Here is a 26,626-nt window from a genome sequence, read left to right on the forward strand (position 1 = left end):
GTAGTTTTTTTTTTAATTTCCCCAAAACAAAACATCGTTTCTATCACCGTAAGTTACGCTATGGTAGGACATTTAAATAATGTAAGCGTTTTCATGTTTCTTGTAAGTGAAGCTCCGTTTTGTTGGTGATCTCTCGTTCAATTCAATATCCGGAACTTTTTGTGAATCTAAAGCTTGTCGAGCGTTATTTAAACAGACAGATTTGCAGAATGCTTCGTTTATTATGACCACTGAAACGATGAAAATGTTGTACCATTACCACCAATACTATCGAACACGAGTGATAATCTCTAGAAAACAGAGTGAAAATAAAAAATACTATATAAATAACAAACATACATATTCCCACGAGGAGTATGTATATAATCATCCCCAACAACACTCCATCCCACTCCATTTTTGATCTGGAATTAAATCATATTAAATATATTACGACGAAATTATTTTTAATCCCAAAACACTGAGAACAAGTTTAAAATGACATATCATTAAAACGTGAGAAAAGTTGAAAGAAAGATAACGCCTTACGCCTCATTGTTGTATTTTTTTAAACCTATACCTTCATTCGCACTGGAATATTTTAGCCAATGTCAACATTTTTATTTATTAAACGGATTATAATCTTGAGTGCTCGGTGAAATTGTTACATTTACCAACCTTTAGCAAGTCTTTCAATTCTTATATTTTGTATGAATTCCGTTACAGACAGATATATGGTTAATAACAGGATAAGCGAAGACTTTCTTCCAGAAACCCGCTACAAACGACTCGGAGGTCATTTTACACAGGTTCTAGATATGTATATTATTTTGTTTAATTTACAGACATGTTTGAGCTATTGATTCATTTCTGTTTTTTGACGTTGTCAATTTTTCTTCTCTGATACTAAGTTTCTTTTTAATTACGATAATAATTGTTAATACAACATTATAATAAATAATAAAAAAAATAGATGTATATAATGTGATTCAATAAATTTTTTTAAGAAGAAACTCATTGGATGTTTGAAATTAAACCTTTGCATCATAAAGGCTTGTTCACACTACACCAGATGCGACGAAACGTTTTGCAGCTGTGTATGGAAGGAGCTTAAGGGTGTGAAATAAAAGATAATTACGTTTATTAATGTTATATTCAGTGAATAACAATCTATGGCATAGTCACTGGTAACGTACGGAGAAGAACTTAAGAACTATCTTAGCCTCATACTTAGCTAAGCAACGCATTGATCTAATATTATAGTCTCGTATTAATGACGATTCAAATAAAAGACTAAAATATTAGAAAAATCAAACGAATGAGATAAATATTTTTAGATGTCAGAGGTGTTTAATAAATTAATTATAAAACGATTCGGTTCAAAAAAGACGTAACAGTCCCCTGACCTAAAAATATTCATCATACTTATTTAGCAAATATTACAAATGTAATTTTTTTTTTAAATATTCGTTAAAAATTCTATGCACGGACAGAGCTTTATAAAGTGCAGTGAATATCTAAGCATTTGCAAATAACAGCTTGGCGTTTTTGAAGAGATTTTCTCACAGCGTAGACAATAAAAATATATGTTAAAATGTTATTGCTTGAACACTATAATATTTTGTCCGTTCCGAGCCGCTTCGAACACCAATTTAATGTTGAATTAAATTATTTATTTATGATGTACGAAACAACTGTTATTTGGACGGGTGTAATGTAAAGTGAAAAATATAATTATTTTCTACGGTACCAAAATATCGTTTTCTCTATATATAAAAATCCTTAATTATGTTTGCCAGCTTGTTCTCCCCAATTCATAAGCTCCATCCAAAATAACTTACAGAAAATGAGATTACTGATAATAAAATCATTGCCAAAACTCCCAGCGCTATTGAATTTATTGCTCGTAATTTATTCGTACCGGGATTAAATAGAACTTAAATAACTTAAATTAACTTGTCAAAATTAAAACCTTAGCTGGTTATTATTAATTATTATAGCATTTTTTTATATCATTTTTTTTTTATTGTTTCGTAAATTATAAAAAAAAAATCTAACTAAATAACCAAGTAATAAGTAGCACCATCTAGCTTTCTTTGTTAACTTGTCCTGTGACATTATTAACATAAAGTCACCTATGTATTTTTTTTTTTTTAGGTCAGAATGATAAACCACTCTCGTCATTGTTAGTATAAATCTACTCTAATTATAATCATATTAATTTTTATTTGAGTAATATTACCATTAATGAATCTATTTGATAAAGATATGACAGAGATATATGTATCTGTAATATTATATTTAAATATATCAATAAACGGAAATACTCAAGAGTAAATATCAAAATAAAAAAAACAAAATTTCAGACACTAAGCGAAACTAAGCTCACTAACTCACTAACACTGATTCGACAGTTCAATTCAGTCTTTGACTCCTAGCTCGTCAAGGGAACTGCGAGGTAGAGGTTGACCGTCGGCAGCCCAGCGACACAGGAGCCGGTATCCTGGATGCACCGGTCCTTGGATCCTTCCTGGGTGCAGCTAATTGCCTAGTGCTTGTAGATCTCTCTAACTTTCCATCAGACATCACCCAAGCCGACGTGAAATCTGCGTAGTCAGAATCTTTTGAACTCGTTCTTGATATCGAGTCCTCGCCTTTAGAATAAGACCTAATTATTTCCTTCATCTTCTCCAAAACGGAGGCGTCATCTTTAGCTGATTCTGCAGATCTCAAGATCTGTTCGAGCAGAGGGCTTAAAGCTTTTTGGTGAGTGGGAGACCTTAAAGTTGCACTGCTCGCCCGAAGAGGCGAGTTCCGTTTAAAGGCCTCATTTTGCGGAGCTTTTGGCTTCGCTTTTGGAGATTTGTTGGGATTTTCAAAAGTATCCGCTCCGACAGTTGGCCGTGTTTTGGCTTTGGCTTGATTTGGAGCTGATCTTCCTCCCCATGTGTTCCGGCTGGTAGGTGGTAATTTTGGTGCCAATTTTGGTGATGATTGTGGATTAGCGATATGCTTGGGACTGGGAGTGTTGCCTCTGCTTGGTGTTCTGTTCCTAACTGGTGAGTGTGGTATCCTGCTAGCAGGTCTATTTCTGATTGCCTTCGCTGGTGATTGTGTTGATTCTCGTGTCGGTCTTAGGCTCTTGCTCGGTGAGTCGTTGTTTTCGTGTACTACTATACATTCAGGACTGGCTCTGTTGGATTTGTCTTCTGAGCTGTTCTTCCTGCTGCCGTAGAATGTGTCAGAGAAATCTGTCTTGCGCAATCCAGTATTGAGGCTGACGTAGTCATCAACTCGTTCGTTTTTATCTATTTGACAGCCGTCCTCGTCGAGACGCTCTGAAAATAAAAAAAAAGGATTTGTCATACTAAACCACGCACCGATATTTTATAAAAATCTTTTGACTCTTATATTTTCTAAAAATAACACTGGATAATATTTTTTTTATATATATAAATCAAAAATACATGTCCGTATAAATATATTTTGACTTTAAAAAAAGATAGGTTACAATATAATCACCATAACGACATTGGTATTTATCTTTAGATAAATAAAATCAACAAAGGCGTATATGAATAGTGAACAAGAATTGTGTAGTTATGGTAATATACAGAGTTCCGGGTCCGACATAACATAACCTATTGCCTTTTTTGTCGCCGTCTGATCTATAGTATCGTGTGCAAAGTGTTGACAATATACCTTCAAGGAATACGGTCATAATTCATACACATTAAGTATATAAAGATTTTTTGTTTGTCTACATTATGTGGCAATGAAGGGAATGTTGTACATTACTCAAAGAATTTTTTCGCACGGGCTAGTTAACAACATGTCTGACATAAAGTGACATTCGCACTAATCAACTCTATTTTTATCTTTTGAAAGTTTAGACCCTTTTTGGTGTCGAGGTACGGTCGAGTTATGTCTTAAATGGAAACAAACTGCAACTCGTATTTATTGAAACCTTTTGCTTTTATTCTCTTCCAAATATAATTAGACGCCATCTGAACTACACTTGATCGTTTATAACGATCGTTTTGAAAGACTCCCGCTAAGAAATAAATTTATTTTAGAAGTTTCAAAGGGCATAGTTGCAATTGCTTTTCTTTGTAACGAAATTTACTTACAGTTATGCTTAAAAGTTATTTAAGAAACGTATTATATTAAATACTTTCCATAGATTTGAAAATATGACACTTGATAATAATATGATGTGGAGGAATGTAATTATTTAAAGTTTTGTTAAGCTTAAATAGGGGCTTTATAAATTTTAATGATTGTATAAGGTATTATATATTTAATTCAAACCAAAACGAGAAATCCAGTTGCGATTTTTAATTTCTACGAAAAACGATTAAATTTACAAAATAAATTTCAAATTCAAAGAAATTTGTGAACAAACGGAATAGCAGCCGCAGGCGACTGTTTCTTCTAATATTATGAATAAGCAGGACTTTCTGTGAAACGCGCTTTTAAAATAACTTCGTTTCTCCCCACGAGCTGTTTTCAAATACTCTCACGTCTGAACGAGTTAAACACTGAGCGGGTGTTTTTGATGATTTTGAACCCTAATAAAATAACAGTAGGGATGACGTTTATAATATTGTCGTTACTAAAATGGTAGCCCATTGTTCTTATCAAGGACATAAGTATCGCTTTTGGTTGCCTTTCACTTGCTGATTGATTTTCTGTTTTAGAAACAAGTACATACACCATCTCAACATGTGTGTAGCGTTTTAGAGTATTAATAATTTTACTTGAATCATTTTATATCCTTTAAAAGAACGAGATTTTAATCCAATCCGTATACAATTATGATTGATATATGTCACATATGTATTCCTAATACGTCGTAATATCAAAGTGAAAACGATTTAATTATATTCCATTATTGTTGTGTGTTAATGAGCGGCCTCGATTATATATTGTACAGACATTTGCCATCGAACTTTTAAATGATATGTCGACATATATGAACCCATATTAGATGACAGTGAATAAATAACAAGAATTCCTACTTAGAGTACTCATTGAGTAATTTTGCCTTTTTGCTTCCTATGTCAATACAAACAAAACAAAATAATAATATTTGTGTGTGCTACTACGAATATATTTTAGAAATTTCTGCGGGGTTTTCAGACATATCTTACCAATTATATTTTAATACAAGACACCGTTAAATAAAAATATTTAGATTTGCATTACAATACCAATAGTTTTATTTTGCCAATTTGTTATCAATATTCCTCGAAAATAATGTTTATTTCAACAATACCACAAATATTAACTGTGCGTTTGACTTATTTACATGCCATAAGTTTTACCTACATATATTGAAACTTTCCTTATATCGAGTACGTCGCTTTACCGTAATGTAAATAAAGTAAATTTTTAAAAACCAGCACTGAATTTAAAATGACAAACAACTAAATTTGTTTTCTAGGGAAATCAGAAATTATAATTTATAGGATGAAAGGTAAACAAATAAGTCGGTACTTGTTTTCACTTTTATGTCAGAAAAAGAGAAAGCATAAACATCTGTAGTATCTTACCACTAAAATCAGCGTCATCCATGGAATTCTGACTGTGCAGTGAGTATCGATTTGCTGTTTTGTTTGATGGCGACCCTTGAGTAGAGCCGGCTACCACTCCCAGGCTTCTGTAACCTTCGTCAGAGACCTCGGACCCGTTGTCTGAAGCGCTTTCCGCTGCCGGAGCAGGAGACAGGGGGCGCGGACTTTTATTTCTTACGCCATGAGGCGTAGGCACCAAATGGTTTGTGGTCACGATCTTAGTTCTGCGATCTGGAGAGGAGGAATGCCGGCCAGGGCTATTGTTTCTTTGCAGAATCTTTCTATTTGGGGAGGCAGCACGATCCATAGCTCCTAAATATGGTAAACTTGTAGGAGCGTCCAGTTTGCAGTTGGATTGGTAATGACCAGCTCTAGGATCGTCACTGTATAATTTGGAAGAGTATTGGAGCGACATTGGCTCATAATTCTTTGTTTCTTTATAATCTTTGCATGGCTGGGATGTTTGGCTAGGGTCGGAACGTTCGTATGTAACAGTAGCTCCAGCAAGATCCTGCTTGGGTCTAGCCAAGCGGGCTGAGAGGGATGTTCTATGCTGAGCACGGCAGCGGCAAGGGTCATGTTTGTCCAGATAGTGGGCCAGTGTATCCCAGCCACCACCAACGCGAACCATGACATGGGAGCGTAAAATCTGAAACAATTAACGACATTTACGTTTATTTCAAGTGTGGATACCGACAATTGTCATACAAAATTTATAAACACGAGTATTTCCTAAAAGATATTCACAGATCTTAAACCATTTGATATTTCAGGCAATAAACGCGCTATAGCCAGCACGTGGCTATTATATAATTGGTTCTGCCCATTTCAGTCGCATCTAAATCAGAGCGAGCCATTTGTAACGATGACTCACTCTGCAAATCCATATTTGGTAAAATCGATATCGCTTTGACCTTTATTAACGCCCAGCGGAATTCGCGATGCCTCAGTTTTGCGTCTTGAGATATTACTATTGAAGAATAACCTTAAACCGCTTAGTCATAGATCAATTGCGTTAAATTATAACCTGATTCCGAATAGGGTTTAACAAAAAAATTTTGACTATATATTTGTATAGATTTTTTTCAAAGCCTAAACTTACAACAGTATTTAAATTCTGTTGTTCATTCCATATTTAGGGTAACAAGGTCCTTATCAAGCGAGGTCAACAAAATTTTTAACAAACATGAAAATTTTGTGGATAATAAGGACGATATAATTTTCCATTGGACCGTCTTTATGTCAAACAAATCACTTTTTTACCAAGCGATTATTATGTCTTCATAACTAAACTAAATTAATAAGATAATAATTCATTATGTGATATAGAACAAAATAAATAAACTCAAATCTGAGATATCAGTTTGTTCAATGAAAATAGGTCCATATTACAAATAAAACGATTGATGTCTATTACATGCAGTTTATAAATGGATGTCTTATTTACGTAATTAAATTAAATTATATGAATCACACATCTTATTCTAGAATCTAGAATAACTAGTTAAATAAATAAAGCAATTCATCAATGTCACATTGTCTTCCTGTTAACCTTTACGTGTGCGAGCATAATGTTTGTAAACAGTACGTTTGATTGAAATAAAATAACCGTAAACAGTTTATTTAAAAAATATATATAAAAATTTGGATCGTAATAAAAAATATCGCAACTGATATATAAGAAATTCGCTTACCCTGACGAAAATCAGAAGCCTCGTATCTCCAATTCTGTATTTGCCCTCGGAGACTCTCACCATAGGAAACTGAGTGGGGCAGGAGCACCTCTCAACCAAATCTCTTACTCTCTCGTCAAGACTCCTCAAGTCATTTGTCACCAGCTGCGGCTGAGGGCCGGAGGGTACAAGGCCTAGAGCTGAATCATCCGGTCTTAATTCTTCCCCAGCCAATTCTCTTTCGATTTGCTTCTCCATTTGTACGAGGAGAGGAGCTGGCATTCCAAGAACGGCTCCTTTCCTGGCTACTTCTAAAAGACATAAAACGACGTGCTTTTCGTTTTTACGAAGACATAGATCGTCGGTTTCGAATAAAAGGCACTCCAAAATACCGAGTGCTCTGCGACACCAGTCAATAAAGTTTGATAAATTATCTCTTGCAAAAAACGTTCCTGCTTTAGCAGCAGGGAGCATGTTGACTGGTGGTCTAGAACGCAGCGCCTTCGCTAGGGTCAAGGCATCATCAGATTCAGGAGCAGGTGCGTCAAGGATGAGTCTAGCTGATTCGCGTACGGCGTTAGCGTGCTGCAAAGAAAAGAATAAATATTTATCTTGTTATAAACTTAACAAATTGTTTGGAATGGAAGTTACTATACAAATAATATAAAATCAATAGTCTTTTGTAAAAAAAAATACAGTTGTCTATTATGCGTTATTAGAAGCACGACCCTGAGGTTGGTACAAGTGGAAAAATTGAAATCAATTCTCAAATTATGGCGCCACAAGGCCCGTTTACTGCCATATAGGAGACTGGTAATGAATCACCAAATTTGGTATCACTTTAACGAAGTTTTTTTAGACCTTATTTCATATAACTTTCCAGTGTAGACCGCACCGAGTTATTTACTTCCGAATTTGGTTGTATATCATGGTTTCGTCAACTAATAATATGTTATTTCGAGTAGCTGTCTAAGACCACTTTAATTAAACATTGATATTAACGGTCGGAGTCATGATTGAAGGAGAAAATTTATCAATTGGTCTTTTATGTTCACGGGTAATGGAAATCCTTAATCATTTTACAAACAATATTAATAAAGGCTTATTTTCATCTTGGATTTTAAATTGTTATACAAATTTTTAAAACTTAAGAAAAAGGATATAAAATAATTTAAGATTATAAGTTTTATATATTTATATTTCATAATAATAAATAACATTTCAATTGCAATTGTGGAAAAACGTATCAAAAACGAGGTATTCGCAATTTATATAAATAATTGATGCAGACAAGAAACAAATAAAACGACTCGTTTTCAAAATAGACTTGCTAATTGAGTCATTTAGATCAAAAAGGACAGACATTTGGAATTGCAAAACACTTTGTCTCTTTACAAATCAAGAAGACAAAGGTTCTTTCAACACAGTTTCTTGAACCGCTTTGCTTTCATGCTTTCCTGTTTTCACGTGGAATTTAGAAGAGCTCCTCTAAATAGCAGAAACTTCTGAAGTTAAAAAACTTTTGTACATACTTTTCGTATTCGTTCATACATTCACTATAGAAATACCGAGGTACATTCTGTAATAGTACTGTTAGCAAGTACTCGTTTTAATATTTCTTGACGCGAGAAAAAGTCATTATCTCCAAACATTCATTCTTTCTTAATTCACTCATTAAACCTGAAGCTTAAAAATCCTCCGTGATAAAGCTGTTCTGATGTTCTGATGTTTGAACAAACAACAGATATAATAACATAAACATACAATTCATACAAATTATACACATACAAGTTATAAAGCATGGAATTATCAACCATTAACATTTATGAGGTTTCTGTAATTGTGCGACCTATTTGCTTTTAAATGTGAAAAGGAGATTATAGTCTACAACAATGGCCACCGTTCGGGTATAATGTATGGAAAATTAAAATTGTGAAATATAAGAGACACGTTTATTACGAGATATTTCATAAAATGTAGTCATATTTCCGATACCGTGTTTTTATTATATTACCATAAAACTGTCATATACAGAAGAATTATTTTGGCATCGTTGTAACTTAAGTATTAAATTTTATATCGTCTTTTTTGTTATGATATAACGATGAGTTATAATTATATTATCTGTTGTTAAGAAGTTTAATTACTCTAAATGTCGATAATGCTCTTGCAAAAAAGCAGTAATTCGTATAAGGACGAAAAAAATTTAATTAATTCTCACTTTCTTTAAACACTACGCTGTCGAAATTAATAATATTCAAATATTTATTTATGTTTTAATAAATTTGAATGACGTCATTGGTATTATTCGGATTAGGATTTCGGAACTTTTCGAATTATTTCATCCGATATACTGTTGATGAAGTCTGTTATATGAAAATGAAATGTAGTATATTTATAAGACCTTTACCTAAATATTAAGATTATATGAGATTGTTTACGTAAAAGGAGATTAATGAAACATTCTAAGTGGTAACGTGATTGAATATTCAAAGGCAATTACAGATAACGGACTTAGCTTCTTAACTTATCACCATATATGGTCAGGGCATTAGATAAATGGTGGTTATTACGCTACGCTCGGTTTCATTTATATCTTACGGAAACAGTTTAATATGTATAAAAATTTATACTTAGTTCTAAATTTAAGTAAAAAGAATCTCAATAATATATAGTTATCATATACTCAAATCTTTCTAGTTAAAAACATAATTCCAGCGGTTAAATCGACTTGTAATGCACATCCTAACCATGCTTTAACATATCTGTCCTCGAAAGGGTTGAGAATTGTTCTTGGGATGAAAGGGGAGAATATGTACACTTTCCTTTTGTTCGAACACTGCACAAAAGATTAATTCTTAGTACCAAAACCAGAAAAATCATTTGTGTGTATTATAATACCTGTATTTGTATACTTATAAGCTTTTATAATATAATACTTATATATAAAAAGTCATAATCAATTAATGTGTACAAAACTAATCTATAATCTATATTTATATATACTAAACGGTGCTAAACGGTTCTCAACTTCAATATCAGAATATAGTTATATAGTTAGTTATATTGACAGTGTGTGAAATTAGTGTTCTATTATCCCTTTAAAATCTTAAACTATCTCTAGTATTTCAATAGTAAATCTCACATTTGTTTCATGTATGTAACTTTAAGCATTATTTTATACCACATCTATTTAAAATGGTAAGCATAAAATATGGCTTCTAATCAGTAATGCTTGATAAAAGTATTATATTTACATATAAAAAAAATGTTTATGAACGTGAAAAGAGACTATTTTACATATTTATATATTTTTTTAAAAATACAAAGGGACAAAGTGACGTTTAGCCACGAGTTAATCTAGCGGCGTATTACGCCATATTTCCGCCGTCGGCGCCATCTAACGATCACTTTAATTATATTGTTGAAAACTATATTTACAATAATTTAGTATCTTATCCTCATTAATTGAGTTGAGCAATCGTTAAAACTTCAAGGAACTAGCAACGAATGATATCATTATTGACGGTGGACTAAAAAGGTATTGAATTCGATTTTATCTTTTATGAACGTTCACGTTCCCTATTTATCTTTCCCCATCTTTATCTTTAAGATTATTGTTTTTAGTGATCAGACTGTTTTTCCGAGCACGTGTCAAGAATATTATTTAAAATAACAGTGTTTTCGCATATAACCAAAAGCACCGCGGAACCGAGGTTATAATAATTACGTTAACCACCAAATCGAAATATAATCGATTGTAAACGGAACGATGGTAACTAATTATTCGCTAGATTTTAATCATTATTAAAAATAATACATTTTGGAATATCTCTTTAATGAAAATTTATTTTATAGAACTTCAATAATAATCCCATAAACAAATGTCTACAAAACGGCTAAGACGAAACTCTCTCAAGGAATTCCAAAATAATTAAAACGTGTTAAGATAAAAATAATACAAACAAAAAAATTGCTGAAAAAATTGTAAAATGTAAATATAAATGCATTAATAAATAAGGAAACAATAATTTAATTAATAAATTCAGCAATAAATTAATTAATCTTACTGATAAGCATACGCTGTCCTCACTTGGACATTACGGGAGAACATTACGACAGGCATTACCATGTCGGAGCTCGTTTACACTGTGTCGGAGAGATTTATATTTATCATGGATACCTTTAATTGTTCCTAGTTTAAGACATGTGACCTAACTAGTGGAATGTAAATTTGTATGAGTAAGAAAACAGGAAAGCTGACAGTTCTTAATTACGTTTCGATATTGTTTTATCTTCTTAACATCCAAGCAAGGCAATATGGAATATTATCTTCGTATCTATATACGTTTTAATTTATTTTTTTTAATTAAGTCTGTTCGATATTCTATATAAAAGTTTCAGGCAATATGCGGAATTCATAACAGTTCGACGACCCGCACCTCAAAAACCTGATAATATCCCGAGTTCAAGGGCGACCGTAGAATGTATGTATGTATGAAATAACATTTTAATACGACCTGCCATCTATCTCTACAGATACCTTAATGATGACATTTCTAAAGAAAATTTAATTATTTTATATAATATGTTAAAGTTGAAGTAGATCTAATTTTTAAAAATAAAAAACAAGAAAAAACGATTTCGTTTTTATTAAATATTAATAAATGATCCAATGACTTTTAAATTCTATTTAATACAAATGAAAAATTTATAAAAAAAAAAATCGATAAAAAAATTGTATTGGAAGTATCATGTAGATTTTCTTTTAAATAACATATTTTGTTTTGTTTAAGAACAAATGAGATCAATCAATCTTATTGTCAAAAATAAATAAATCATCCTATAAATTATTACGGTTTTGCTAACTAAAGATGGTATCGATAACATTGTGAACTCGTACAATATTCATTTCCAACATCATTTGTCAGAGGATTATTTTGGAGGTGTACAATACCAACATACTTACTAGGAATTACATCAAATACTGAAATAATAAGTACACCTGGGATTCCTAACTTGTTTATATATCTTAATCCTTCATTTAAAAATGTGAATGTCTGAAATTCCAGCCATAATTTAATACATTTGCCAACAACTTATTATTAAGCCATTCCAATAGATTTAAATAAATGCACTATTCGGAAAAAACTTCTAAATTAACAAGAAACTCTTGATAAATGTTTCTATTTCTCATTAAAACTTTATGCGAGATAATTAATGCTTCCCTTGAATCGGCAAAACCTTTGAAGTTGCTAAATGTTATCAGGAAGTTGCCAGGATCAATTAAATCCAACGAGTCGACAAATAGGTGTAACGTACACGGAATGGCCAAACATGGCGTAATCGACTAATGGTCATAATAATCAAGATTCCTTCTCAAGGCAATGCCAATACGGCCCTAAATGGAGACGGTGATTTCCGAGGTTGTTTAGAGTCCCAACACACAATGCCGCAGTTTTTAAACATTATAAAAGCCATTCAATTACCAAATTTGCAAAAATTTATTGTGTTTACGATTTTCTCGTTCCATCGAGAGAAGCCTGAATATTACAGAACAACATGGGTTTTAATTTTAAATCAAGTATAACAATTTTTTTAGGCTACGAACAGGACATTAGCCATTTTAGCTATGGTCATGAGATTTCACCGTGAAATATTCACGGTCGTTGCGGGCACGTTTTAAATGATTTATTTATATAATCTAAGAACTTTATGCTATGTCAGTTTAAGTAACTGTCAAAGACTTTATAAAACGATCGTATTTTAATCAAAACTATCTAGTTTCTATAAGAGTTTTAATAAAAAACAAAATGCAAATGGTTTTTAAGAATTCCGATCTTATTAAAATGTACTCATTATCAACTACGGAGACAACAGAATGGAATATGTGACCGTATATGGGAAAATAAATTCTGGTAATCCGATGTCACTTAATACTCTTTATACATCACGCCTCTTCCGCCTCGACAGCTTAATCAAAATCGTAAATCTGTAGTGTGAATTTTTATGAGTCAGTCACCCCTGTTTACGAATGAGGCTGACCTTCCACGTCGAGCACTCGGCCTCGACTGGCACGGGGCGGCGCGGACCAGCCCTTATATGGCAGAGCTCTGATGATTTCCAGGTCACGTGGTGCTTTAATGTCATCTAAATTTTCGCGCGAAGGAAATCGTTTACGCCAAGTACGTGTGACTCAAAGGTTTGATAATGTCGACCCTGTCTTCTTGACAATTAGCCTGACATTTTATATGTTCTTGTGGTGTCCTTTACCAAGGAATTAGCAGAAAGCTTCGTAGGGAACTGTAATAATTGATCCGTCACGCATTGAGTGAGATAATGATCGTACATGATTTTTTTACATATCATTTATTATACAGCTATTACTAATTAGGGACTTGAAATTCCATTTTTGTAAATAGGTACTATTTTTACGTGCACAATGAATGTTATAAGAAAGTAAAATCTTGTGTTATGTTTTTATGCAGTTAGTTTAAATAGTAATCTCATTATTTTGCGCTTATAAACAAAACCATTACAAATATCATATGACGCATTTTTTTTTTGTGAAAGAAATAAAGTAAAAGTAACCGAAGGTGAGCTATTTCTCATAACACATCAAACATTATCAAACGAAACCTGTTTCAGCAAGGTTCTACCGGATACGGAAGACCTCGTTCAGTATTGATAACTCTTGCTGAAGGATTTCTATTAGGTTTCTCGAATTATGTGTGCCAGTTTCACGATAAAAATAATTGTTTTTATGTTTAAGTAAAAACAAAATAACTAAACACGTTAAATTTGCAGAAGAAACATTTAAAAACATTCAAATATTTCGACAAAAAAGAAAAAAGATTGCGATGGCCGGGAATCGAACCCGGATCAACTGCTTGGAAGGCAACTATGCTGACCATTACACCACCATCGCACACGCCCTGTGATTAAAAAGTATAATCATTATTTTTAAACCCGTTATATTGATCAAACGATTTACCTTTACAATTTTGTATATAATCAGTACGTAATTTTTCACGAATTTAAATATTTTTTCAAATAGCCTGCTGTCGCCAAACTAGTTGTTATAAAAAATATATATATAATTCGCCTATGAAAATAAAATAGCGAAAACTTTTTTGTATCACCATAACATTCTCTAACACTGAAACTTTTATACATGGAAATAATTGAAGTTTAACATCGCAGATACAACAAATTGGTATCTCGACTGTACTGCCATATTTGATATTGAGTGTAATGCATTCTGCAACCAAATATCGGTACATCTATTGCTTTGAGGATCGCCGACGGGGATCGTGATTGTGTAGATTGCGGTAACCCTGCTTTGATGATAGTTTATAAATATGGTAAAGTAGGGTTACCATGAAACCGTATATGAATAACGCACCAGCGAACAGTTTATTAAATTACCTTCAGGAATAAAATTAATTTATATTATATTACCAGTGATAAATAAAGGCACAGTCTGTTAATGTTAGAGGCGAATGATGTCGAATGTTTACGCTTTAGTTATCTCTGGGTGTATTGTCGCACTAATCATTTTGAGGTTCAGTAAGGAAATGAATTGAAAACAAGGATTATAGGGCAGAAACTGTTGGTACTTAGAACTTTCGGCACTGCTACTAAAGGAATGAATTGGAAATGGATTAAGTGGACCGTGAGAGTTTCGTACTTTTTATTCTTGCGTATAATTCATTTCATCTACCTTCACATACCTTTAAAGCATGAAAATATATACGAACACTTGCCGAAAGAACAATACAACCTAATTCCCTAACATTTTTAAACATCCAAGAAAATATATATCAAAGTTTTCAAGTACAGCGGAAATATCCTCAATTCCTCGAATGCTTGGACAGCATGTTTTGTCGCAGATAAACTTTTGACCCATAGTAATTGGCCTGTATTCCCACGCCCGCGTCGTTGTAACCTTTGAACGGCCATGTTGCCCTTACTTTGCGCGGATTAGATTATTTACCTCGTTATATGATTTGTGTTAACAAACAAATTTATCATAAGTGCTCAGACATAACCACGTCAAGATGCAACATAATAGGTACCTTCCCTTTTCTGTGAGAATCCGATACTTCCCTGATCATGACCAACCATATCCAGCATTCACTTATTGTAAAGATAGGTACACAACATGTTACTTAGTACTACAGTGTACCAATATTGTGCCTTGATTAGATATGATATCGTACTTTGCCTTATTTTTTTCTGAGTTAAGAATTCAACAATTCTTTTAATGTTGTCTGTTATTTTATTTATTCACAATTATCGTAAATCTACCTGATTCTAAAACTTTAATATTGTTATAGAGAACTTTATTTCAATAAGCTCAACTGGTGTAGATATTCTTTACGACATCATGGAAGACCAACTTATAGGCATGTTGTTTAATTTAGCCACATCATTGTGTCACGCAGCCGTAAACGATGAAACCACAATTCACCTAGCAAATATTAAATTAAGTGTTGACTTCTAACAAGAAATTGGAAACTTTGAAAGATATCTTAAATGAAACTGCAGACACGAGTCTTTTACGCAAACGGTAAAAAGTAAAAATTGTGTTAAATGTAACACACCAGTTCTCTTAGAGGATAGTTTAAACAAAATGTCGCCACCTATTACGTCACGAGGCAGTGAAAAGAATTCACGAATGTCTACTCTTGACACACATTATAACACTACTGTTTTATAAGATAACAAACTTTTTTCCGATACATTTTAAGTTGATTAAAAAGAAAACTACTGCATATTTCAAACACTAATAACCGCATAAAAGTATTTGCAGAATCAACAACGATTTAATTAATATTAATAGCTTGTATAAATATTTTGTGTTTTGAACAGAAATTGTTTTTTATTTTTTTTCGAAATTAAGTTTTTATGCGTAACAGTTTGTCAATGAAAGTCCTATCAAACACTAGTATGTGTACCCTTCAAAACATATATTTCAGTACAGTAGTATAACGTCTATTTGGACTTTACCGACACACAACTAAATGTTTTCTATTTATGTATAGATGCAGTGTCTATATACATATATGAATTGCAAATTAAATTTTCAAACCATAACTTGACATTTCATATGTTATATGTAGGTTACACTTATTAACATACAGATTATAACGCATTAATTTTAACCGCAACTTCATTACCAACACAGATATATCAGATGACATCATTTTGTGTAAGTTTATATCCATATCAATTCATGATATTCTGGATTGGTAACCTCTATATAATGAGTGTTCTGGTAATGTTCTTTAGATAATATGTCGGATAGAATTATATTTCTCGATGCCGATAAATAAACTTTCAGGACTTCAAAATTATTAGCTAACACATATGTAAGTAGCTTTATGTTATTATATACGAGTCTCGTATTATTTTTTTCTGACACAGTATGGGTGTATGATACCCATCGTGCAAATTAATAGTTGCAGTTAACTTAATGAGTAATTATTTCAAATTAACGAAAAGGAAACTTTCTTTTCCAATTGCATGATGTCGTGCTATCGAAGCTTCGGTCTCAATAGAGCTACTACATTCTCATAATGCTCAAAAAGTTCTTTTTACGACGCATCAAAAAAAGATATCAAATATTCGGTGCTTTCCGTGTCATGATATTTGGCCGGTTAGGAGTAATAAGCTGTTGCCCCAACTTCGTCTGCTTGAAGCGGTTTAATCCTCTATTGTTAATTAAAGAGTGGAAATTGGCGTTTATTTATCAAAAGGTTTAAAAATGTTTTTGTAAATTCCTAATATATAATGAAAGGAGTATTGGTAACCACATCATTCCATTAACGCGAGATTGACAAGAGATTTTTCTGTAGAGAACATGTTTTGTGCTAAATTTTGAATATAGATTCAACCGTTACGTACAAACATACTAGGTTACGGATGGATGATCAAGGTTGCATCAATCTGTTCTATAAATTTCAATCATATTCTGTATGCACATCATGGATACACGTCACAGTTAAGCGAGCACATATGACCGGTTTTGTGGGACCTATCAGACTCGACACAGTTGACTAAATGAGCTCCTAAAATTAATTATACGATTTAATATCCCGGCATTTGTCTTCCGTTACCGGACACAGCCTACTTTGTGACAAACAAACAATCAGAGGAAACGTTTACACACGTAGCGTACTACCGATTATGTTGTAAGTATGGCATTCATTTAAAATGTTTCGTTACATCTTTAAACTACAATATGATTTGAAAAATTCTTATGATGAAATGATCATTTTTCTTTCATTATACGGTAATAATGTTCTTAGGTCCTTTTTGATTTTTATTGAAAAATAGAGGGTTATTCAATGATGATTCGAAAAACATATTTTACTGATCTACGATATATCTAATCTTGAAAGAAAACAATTAGGTACTCATAAAGGCAACATAATATTAGCCAGTCAAGTAAGTCTACTCAATTTTATACATATATGCCAAAATTTGTGAGTTCGTTTGTTGGTCCAATTAAGCTTTTCGTACCTGAATGTACTAAGTAAATTATCGTTCTTTTCAAATATAAATTTATTGTCATTAACCAAATCGTGGGTGTCGCTATACCAAGGCTAGTAGGCGGCAACAGTTATGTTATTTTGATGTAACTATAAAAGCTTTATTTCTTTTACATATTTGACTGACATTTATTCATTTACTCGTCATTTGTTGATAAGAAAATATTTGGCCAAAGCAGCACAAGTTCGTGTTCTCACTCAACAGCGACGGTTCCGAAAATAGGTTTTATATATATAAAAAAACCAATAGACAAGAACAAATCATTGAAAGAAATCGCACATTATTTAACAAAGAAGAATGTATTACTAAACAATGGCGCACCTGTCAGGAAACTTTGCTTCGGGGTCGGAATCACCGCGTGACGTCATCGTGTTAACTTTTGAATTTTGAATAACGTGATTTAAGAGTGACACAATGGTAATACATTCTATTGACAATTAAAATATATACCATATTGACAATAGTTCATACATACGTATAAGTTTTTTTTGTCATCGTTAGTTCTTTACTACCTTCTTCAAGTTTAAATGATTTCCTTGTCAAAACGGACTTGAACCGTTTTAAATAAACATGTGTACTTAACGCAAAATTATGTATAACAGCTGTTTTAAGCTTTTACATTTCAATGCTACAAGCTGAAATCAAATAATTTACATGTCTTTTTAAGATTCAATTTATGTTGTTGAAATTATGGCTTCGGATATTCTTTGTTTATTTATCCTATCTTTAATACATTTTATGAAAAAATCTTTTTATTTATCTAAACGACATGTTGAGATATATTAACTAATTATATAAATAAATATTACGATACTAAAACCAACAGACATACGACAATTTAAATTCATTTTATCTGTACGTAACAGCTGTAACGAGAATAATGCCAAATGAGGTAAACGGAAATAAATGTGTTAATATAGATAAACATCAAATGTAAGAAATAAAATCGGTTTAAACTTAAGTTTAAATAGAGCAAGTTAATAAATTTATAAGTTAAGGACGAAAGGTAATTGTTAAACTTAAGTTTTGCTTAATTATTCTAAATAAAAATCCTTCATTCAAATCTGTGGCGATACGATTTTTTTTTTGTTATTTATATTTTTTTTGTGTGATTTTAGTATGAAAGTATATCAATTGTTACAGATAATAAATACAACACTAATTCACATATATAGCCTTTATAAACTTTATTTTTTATTTCTAGATTTTTTTTTTACTTTTGCTAACGATAGTATGTGTTTTTTTTTATATTAATGTATAAACTGCATACTAACTGCAATGATCCAGTCAATCAAGAATGACCAAAATTTTAAGTTCAGCAAAAAAATATGTTAATATACATAAAGTACAAACAAACATGTAGTAGAATCCCTTTTCTATGTATAGAGACACCGATAAATTCATCTACTTGTTTCTATATATATCTATTTTTTTTAATACTTAATAAGCATAAAAAAAAATAATAAATAAATAAAATTGATTTATTTGTTTCGACATAACACTAAAGACAATTTTATATCTTACAGCCATGACTCACTCAATATATTACGCGTGTAACACGGTTTGGGTCTAAAAGGTCCCTGTAATATTAAAAAGTAGTAGCCAATAGGTAAAAGCTACATCTAATTCACAAATGGAAGTCTTTCTAAACGGCCTTCCATGTCAAAAGCTGTTCACAGCGAGGTCGACCACGTGGTGGGCGCATGTAGTTCACATTTTGATATTATTAATAGGAGTCAGTGATAACTTGTCTATTATAAGTTATCGCGGGTTAAATATATTTATACGATTACGATGTTTGTTGGCTGCATGCGTAATAAGTGTTGGATTTCAATAACAACAATGAGTTCTTTAAAATAATTTCTATACTTTTAAATTATACTTAATCAATAGAACGTAAAGTTACCCGTTGTTGTGCGGCAGAAAAATTTGATAATTCACCTAAAACATTATTTACATACAAGCGGGTGGAAAGGTTTTTGTTTAAAATATACATTATCAAAACGATTGCCTTTCTAAGATAACGCATTCCTGTGAAGTTAATAATTTTAAATAATCGACCGCTATTTACTCACTCAATGAAGTAAATAAGATTTGTTTATCCTGTACATACATAGTACAGTACAGTTTATTTTCTCTACACAGTGACTGCTTGTTGCAAACCTGCATAAGTTTGTTTATTAAAATGATATATTTATATATTACAAGCGAGATTCCTATGTAAGTCGTGAGACCACAATTTGCGCGGGTCGCGGGCTGACCTCCATTTTGTCAACGTCCCCCAGCGATTTAACGATCACCTAACATCTGCAATATGTCGTTTGTTGCAATTTATATTTTATACGATCTAATTTATTAATACTTTTTAGTATAACATAAATTTGAATTTAGAATAAAATTATAAAATTTTCAAATCAATTTCTCATTCAAAAAATAAAACAAACTTTAACTTCAATGCTCCACCTGAAATAAAGATCGAAAAGATGAAAATATTGTGGATACCTTTATTTAAAACAAGATCTGAAATAAATAATTACCTCGCAACGCTACAAATGAACTATATTTAACATATAATTAAATCGCAATGCACCAGAACATACAACATCACCAAGCAACAAACTTAATTATAAAAAAAAATTACTATATATTCGCAAAGGCATAATACATTAAATTAACTACTGCCTACTATAAAAACGATAATAACCAATAACTCGTCCTGTCTTTCACTGTTAAAATTATAAATGTAACCCGCAAGCGTTTATTATATTTTGTAATCACATTGATTTCACTCGCTTGCACTATCATTTAGTTTATATGTAAACGTACTTCTATTAAGATATCACCACGGACAACATTCTATACTTTATAATAAATTATACACACTCTTACATAAAAGGCATTTATTGAGAATTGAACGACTCTTTCGTAAAACTGTTTCATCCATTTTAAAGATAATAGTGTTCTAATATTTAATTTGAGAGAATAAATTATATTATATGTGATAAATATATATTTTGAATAAATAAAACATATATTTTGAATAAATAAAACATATATTTTGAATAATAAAACATATATTTTGAAATCACGGACAGACAATTCAATGGTACGTTTTAGTGTGTTTGTGTCCTACAACTTTACCCGAAGGCGTAATATTAAGGAGAAAATTTTGGCTGCTCTATAGTTATAGACAACGTTCACTGATATTTCATAAAACAAGTCCAGTAATCAAACAAAACAGTGTTATAAACTTTATATATAAATATCTATGTTAATGAAAATTTAATCATACATTACGTATGAGTTTTTAATAAAATAAAACATGATTTACCGATTTCTTTTCTATAAATAATATAATCATTGAATTGGAATCGATAAGGTCGTTGGGAAACGCGAAGATTTTATCTCGAAAGTACGCCGCCGGCCATACTTAATTAATTATCAATGCATTTAAGAGTGCGTATAAACATGATAATAAGAAAAATATTCTCATAGAGCCCCGGGCGTTAGTTCTATACCTTGTAAGAGGTAACGTCGTAAAAGCCAGAGAAGCTACAAGACATCAGTTATATCCCATACCTAAAGATAACATTCAAGAATAAAAGCAGTTTTAAACAAACATTTTATTATCGTGTGATTTGCATTTCTATGTCTATATTTTAAATCATAATTAAGGCAAAAATATTAGTTTATTGTATCATTTTTACCGTAGACTCTTCGCTGGTTGTTGAGACGCAAACAAAATTGCGAGAACAATATTGAACGAATCGACCAATACCAACATTGTTTTCATTACAAAAAATAAATAAGAATTCTTTAGAAGCAAATCTTGATATACGCCATTAAATTTTTCACAATGCAATATAATTTATCAAAACAAGTTTTTTCTTTTTTTTTATTACTATAAAGTAACAGTTGAGCGTTATGACTTCATCCGATGTCAAGGATATTGTGAGTGACCGATCTTTACGGATTTAACTTGATTAATGATGTAAGTTCGGTAAGAGATATAAAAAAAATATGTAATAAATATATGTACTCATTTTTACTTAATAGAAAATTTGTTATTTATGTTTCCATTTGATACATACAATATATAATGTTCGTAGTTAATTTTTTAAAACGTCCCAGCACGTACTTAAATGTCTACGGCAAAATAATTGTATATAGGAAATAATAAACAGTATTTTGTATTTATTTTTAATATATTTCATAAGTTATGTCACACATTTTTATAGACAATTATACTTTTTAATAACAGATCAAACAAAACATAAATATTGTCCTGTTAATATTAATTGTGGAAAGCGTCTCTTGATAATCAGTAATCAGGTACTAAGGCCGGCAATTACGACTCCTTGAGGGCATATAATCTGTGGTAAACATTTCGATCAATATTCATCTAATAATAAATATGTTTTTATCAATTCATTTATAATACAAGTGGGCTTGAAAGTTATACTTTACAAATAGATATTCATAGCCTTGCATAAACTTAAAAAATATAAGAAAAAATAATGTAAACTAAATCAAAAGTAAAATATTAAGCAACAGTCATTTAAAATTCATCGTAATAATACGAACTGTTACTAACATAACTATCTTTAAGTGAGTAATAATAGTTTTATAACAGGTGGAATTGATGACTTATATAAAACATTCTCCTAATTAGTTGCGTATTGTTCGAACGCGGAAGGTTAGTAACTTCCTTCCTTGTTTATGAAAGATCGATTAATATTTATACTGTTCTCATGAGAATCGATACAAATTATCCATTTGTATTCAGCCGACATGAGCACCGAGATATTTGCATTTATGTCGTTTTTTTTTGCCAATCACATTCATTAACGCCAATCTTTATGGCTATTTTAAATTATAACTTTAAGTTCAGTTAGAATGTTACATTTAAATTATTTTCTATTTGAACGTCATATAAATGAAATACGGTCAAATTCATGTACATTTATGTTATATTTCAATAACAATGGAACAGTATTCATATAATAATTTATATAACGAAGATGGGAAATTTAAAACTAAGTTCAATAACTTGTAGGCTGTTATTACAATGTTACTAATTCTTTAAAAGAATTGTGGGAATGTTCAGTACAATGGGAACAATACTTTGGAGATCCGCAGGCTATTTGTTGTAAGTATATAAAAAAGAATTATTTTCAGAAATTAGGTTTTTTTTGTCAATGTATACAACATATTTATTAATGGAGTTCAGGTTTACTGATTCTAAAGCATTAATACTAATGTTGTTAATTATACTATTTTGTTAAATAGATTTACAAAAAACTAAGCATATATGATTAAGACAACGAGAAACTATACATATATGTACTTCATCAACTTAATTAAAACATTTTTAAATTTTCAGTTGTGTTATATTTTACACTAAAAAGGTTAATATGTTTTTACGACTCACTCTTGTCCATTATAGTCAGGTGAGACGCGGTGCGGGTGTGTGCCATTATAGTTATAATTAAAAGATTTGATCTCACTCTTTCTTGAGAAACTAATCGTCATTTATTTTTTATGAAATTTCGTCATTTCAAACATTTTTTTTCTTAAAGTTGAGTAATTAATTTTATTATGAAACTGTAGTTGCGTTGTTAATGGACGCATGTTAGCTTTTGCCCGCGGCTTCATCAACGCGAAGCTAAGACGTTTTCCGAGACTTTATTTTCTTACTTACATAAAAATATCATTAAACTCGGTTCAGTGATTACTACAATTGGCGGACAGGTAGACAAACCCTACAAAGACCCAAACGGGTGCAATTTTTATCTGTTAATAATTTGTCACTGCCTGTACCTAAAACGGTCTGTCTATTTGTTAAAGTGTAATATATTTTTTGTGGCTTCCTTACACAAGATTTAAGCCGACGTGTATTCCACTTTGGACTATCGGAAACCAGATTTGTATACAAATTTCTAATAAAGAAATGGGTATAGAAGAAAATGACACTTAAATAATTGGAATTTAAATGAAAGTTACGTATTTACTATGAAATATAATAAAGCCATAAGTCCTGACATATATGTACGTGAATAGGATTTGTCAATCCTGTTTGGAACAGTTTCCATATAGGCGAGATATTTTAAAAACAATTGAAATGATCGTTATCTCACTTTCTACGTACTACAAGTCCAAAGCACAATTTTCACAAGTTTTAATTTTAAAACCACTTTCTACTGTTATAATATGTTTTACATGTTACTGGTGTTTTTTATATTAGATCAAGAGTTTTCTACATTTGCTAAATAGTCTTATTATCGTCTAGTAGCGATAGACAGGGATACATGCATGTTTTATTATTCCTCTGCACCTTCCCGAATAAAAAACACAATAACATTCGATTTTTTAATTGGGTTTGTATCAAATATAAATGCTCTTTAGCGCTTTAAAATCCTCAATGTATAGGTATGTTTTATAAAATGAATGTCACAGCGAGACGCGACCTCATTCCCAACGATATCAATAACTAATCCCGATGTATTCATGGTGCGTGTTCGCACGTCCTGTTTGTGCGTCCATGTTGCTTGAGCGAGCGATAAATAATAAAACATACGTTTAAATTTTTACATTTAGACTAGCAAAACAAGAAAAAATATTTATTTCAATGTTAATTAATATGACGGGAATATTACATGTCAGTTGAAAATACATATATAAATTTTAGTTTCTAAGAATTCAAATCTAACAATTCTTTCTTTAATCGCTTAAAGTCAGAACACGCCTTTACCATCAAATATAGTCCCTCCAAATCTGGACATCCGATTAGAGATTCGCAATTCTAGCAGTCATAAAAGTTTATAAACGGAAAGCATCCGTTTATATACTAACATAAAGTCCAAACTGCTTTAACAATAAATGCGATAAATTGAATAGATTACAGGCCTTATTTGTAGACTGTATGTGCTAAATATGATAAAGGATAATGGGCTCTATAATATGTATGAATACGTTTTAAATATTGTTTAGTGATTCACGATATATGTATATATGGTCCTAGAATGATTACGAGAAAAGATTAAAGTAAAAATGTACGTCAATTATGTTACAGTAACTATGTGACATTATCGTTAGGTATCGGGTACATAATATATTTGATTCCACGCCTAATATATACGGCAGATGTAAATTGAGGAACATTAGAATTCTGACATTTCTACGCCAGTTGTAATTCGTGATGTTGAAAATTTATCAAATTAATTTAAATAATATGTATTATGAAAAACGCGATTTCACTTTCGACGTTAACAAATTAATCATTATATCAATTAAATTCGCATCCAAATACAACAATGAGTCGTAAATTTGTTTTTTTCACGTATTTTTCCCTTAATGATTTATGTCGAGCCTTGCGGCACACCATTATGGACTTTAATGGTCATATTATAAGATATAATTGGCCATAATAGTTATTAAAAGTCTAATTGATGAAATTATAACCAAAACAATTTCAAGATACGCATTGTTGAAGTGTCGAATGTAGGGTTCTTTGTAAGTATCTCTCCGATCAAAAATATAGCAGCAGCAATGTTTCCTTCGCTAACAATCCACTAATATCAAAAGTCCCAAAGAAAATGTGCCTACGTGTCTTGTAACTACATATCATGAATAAAATTGTCCAACGTTTTTTTGAAATTCTGCAAAGCCACGGATTAATGTATTATTATATAATAAAACTTTATGCCAAATCAGAAATTTAACGAATTGATAAATATATAAAAAAAAACCTTATCTTACTCTTAATTATTTGCAATTTAATATTATCAAAAAAGATATTGTATGAACGCAGACATCACCATACCTAGACAATATATAGATAAAACATATCATCCCTCATTAAAATATTAGGTAAGTAAAGCCGTCTCGCCCCTCAATCAAGTTATATAAACTTAATTAAATTAAAAAAAAAAAATTTAAATACTTCACTATATAACCGTGAAGAGGTAGGGCGAATCCTTTTCTACTGACGAGAGTCTTGAAAGCGAGTAATTAAATAAATTTAAAATATACGGAACTGTCGTGGTACGTCTCATTAACATTTTGATTCAACTTAAATTTAACACCATTAAATGTCACCGTAATGTCATGGGGTTAACATAAAAATATATGAAAACACAAACAATGGGATATTGTTAAGAAATAATTGAAGTTAATTATTGAGTTATTTTTTTTTTGTCTTTTAAATCTACATCAATAGTTTTTTACGTTTGCATATGCCGGATAACCTGTGATCTCGAGTAATGAGACAAACTTCATTTATTTCCAAGGTTTTATTATGCAATTGTTTATAAAATAACACATACTCGAAGCGTTAATCATTTCACAAGGAATCAGCTCAGGGTATTTATATACTTATATAAATAATAGAAACTGAAAAAAATTAATCAACATTATTAATAACTTGTTTCAATAACGTATACACGTTCTATGAAATTAAAGTTATGAAATGAGCAGTTTCAATATAAAGTTGTTTGGAATCCTAAACATTTTATTACAGTTAACAATAAAGGAACAAAACATCGGTTAAGTAAATTAATTATAATATTATTACAAATATTCATATAAGGAATAAATCTAAGTCTTAAATTAAAGCTGTTCACAAACTATAAAGGAAATGGCAACGCCCTTATCTTCTTCATACTAACTGACATTGGTGTAATACTGTGTCCACTGTCGCACAGATGAATGCCACAAATTAACAACAACAAGCAATAAATATTATTCCTTTATGGTTAAATACAAGACAACCAAAAATGACATGTGACAGATTGACAGACACCAGTGTCACTCCCAAAAGTGTGGAGCCGTGACATTGAAAAA

General features: G+C 31.2%; 1 protein-coding gene, 1 long non-coding RNA gene and 1 other non-coding gene across 3 annotated transcripts in view; all 3 read right to left on the reverse strand.

Moving 5' to 3' along the window:
* Positions 1–8: 8 nt before the first annotated feature.
* On the reverse strand, positions 9–855 carry LOC116778036 (uncharacterized). The gene is made up of 3 exons (XR_004354100.2): positions 658–855; positions 340–404; positions 9–230 (listed from the first exon to the last, which is right to left on the reverse strand). It is a non-coding gene; the product is annotated as an uncharacterized LOC116778036 (long non-coding RNA).
* A 258-nt stretch (positions 856–1,113) lies between these two features.
* The window catches only part of LOC116777248 (GAS2-like protein pickled eggs), a 37,408-nt gene continuing 11,895 nt past the window's right edge, over positions 1,114–26,626 (reverse strand). Inside the window, exons 3-5 of the mRNA XM_032670682.2 lie at positions 7,250–7,813; positions 5,535–6,204; positions 1,114–3,317 (exon numbers count right to left, since the gene is read on the reverse strand). Coding sequence (XP_032526573.1) covers positions 2,422–3,317; positions 5,535–6,204; positions 7,250–7,813 — 2,130 coding nt within the window. The 3' untranslated portion in view covers positions 1,114–2,421. The remainder of the gene's footprint in view (positions 3,318–5,534; positions 6,205–7,249; positions 7,814–26,626) is intronic.
* Positions 14,085–14,156, reverse strand: Trnag-ucc (transfer RNA glycine (anticodon UCC)). Its single transcript has one exon. It is a non-coding gene; the product is annotated as a tRNA-Gly (tRNA).

Source organism: Danaus plexippus, chromosome Z (genome assembly GCF_018135715.1).
Source record: "Danaus plexippus chromosome Z, MEX_DaPlex, whole genome shotgun sequence".
NCBI lineage: Eukaryota > Metazoa > Arthropoda > Insecta > Lepidoptera > Nymphalidae > Danaus > Danaus plexippus.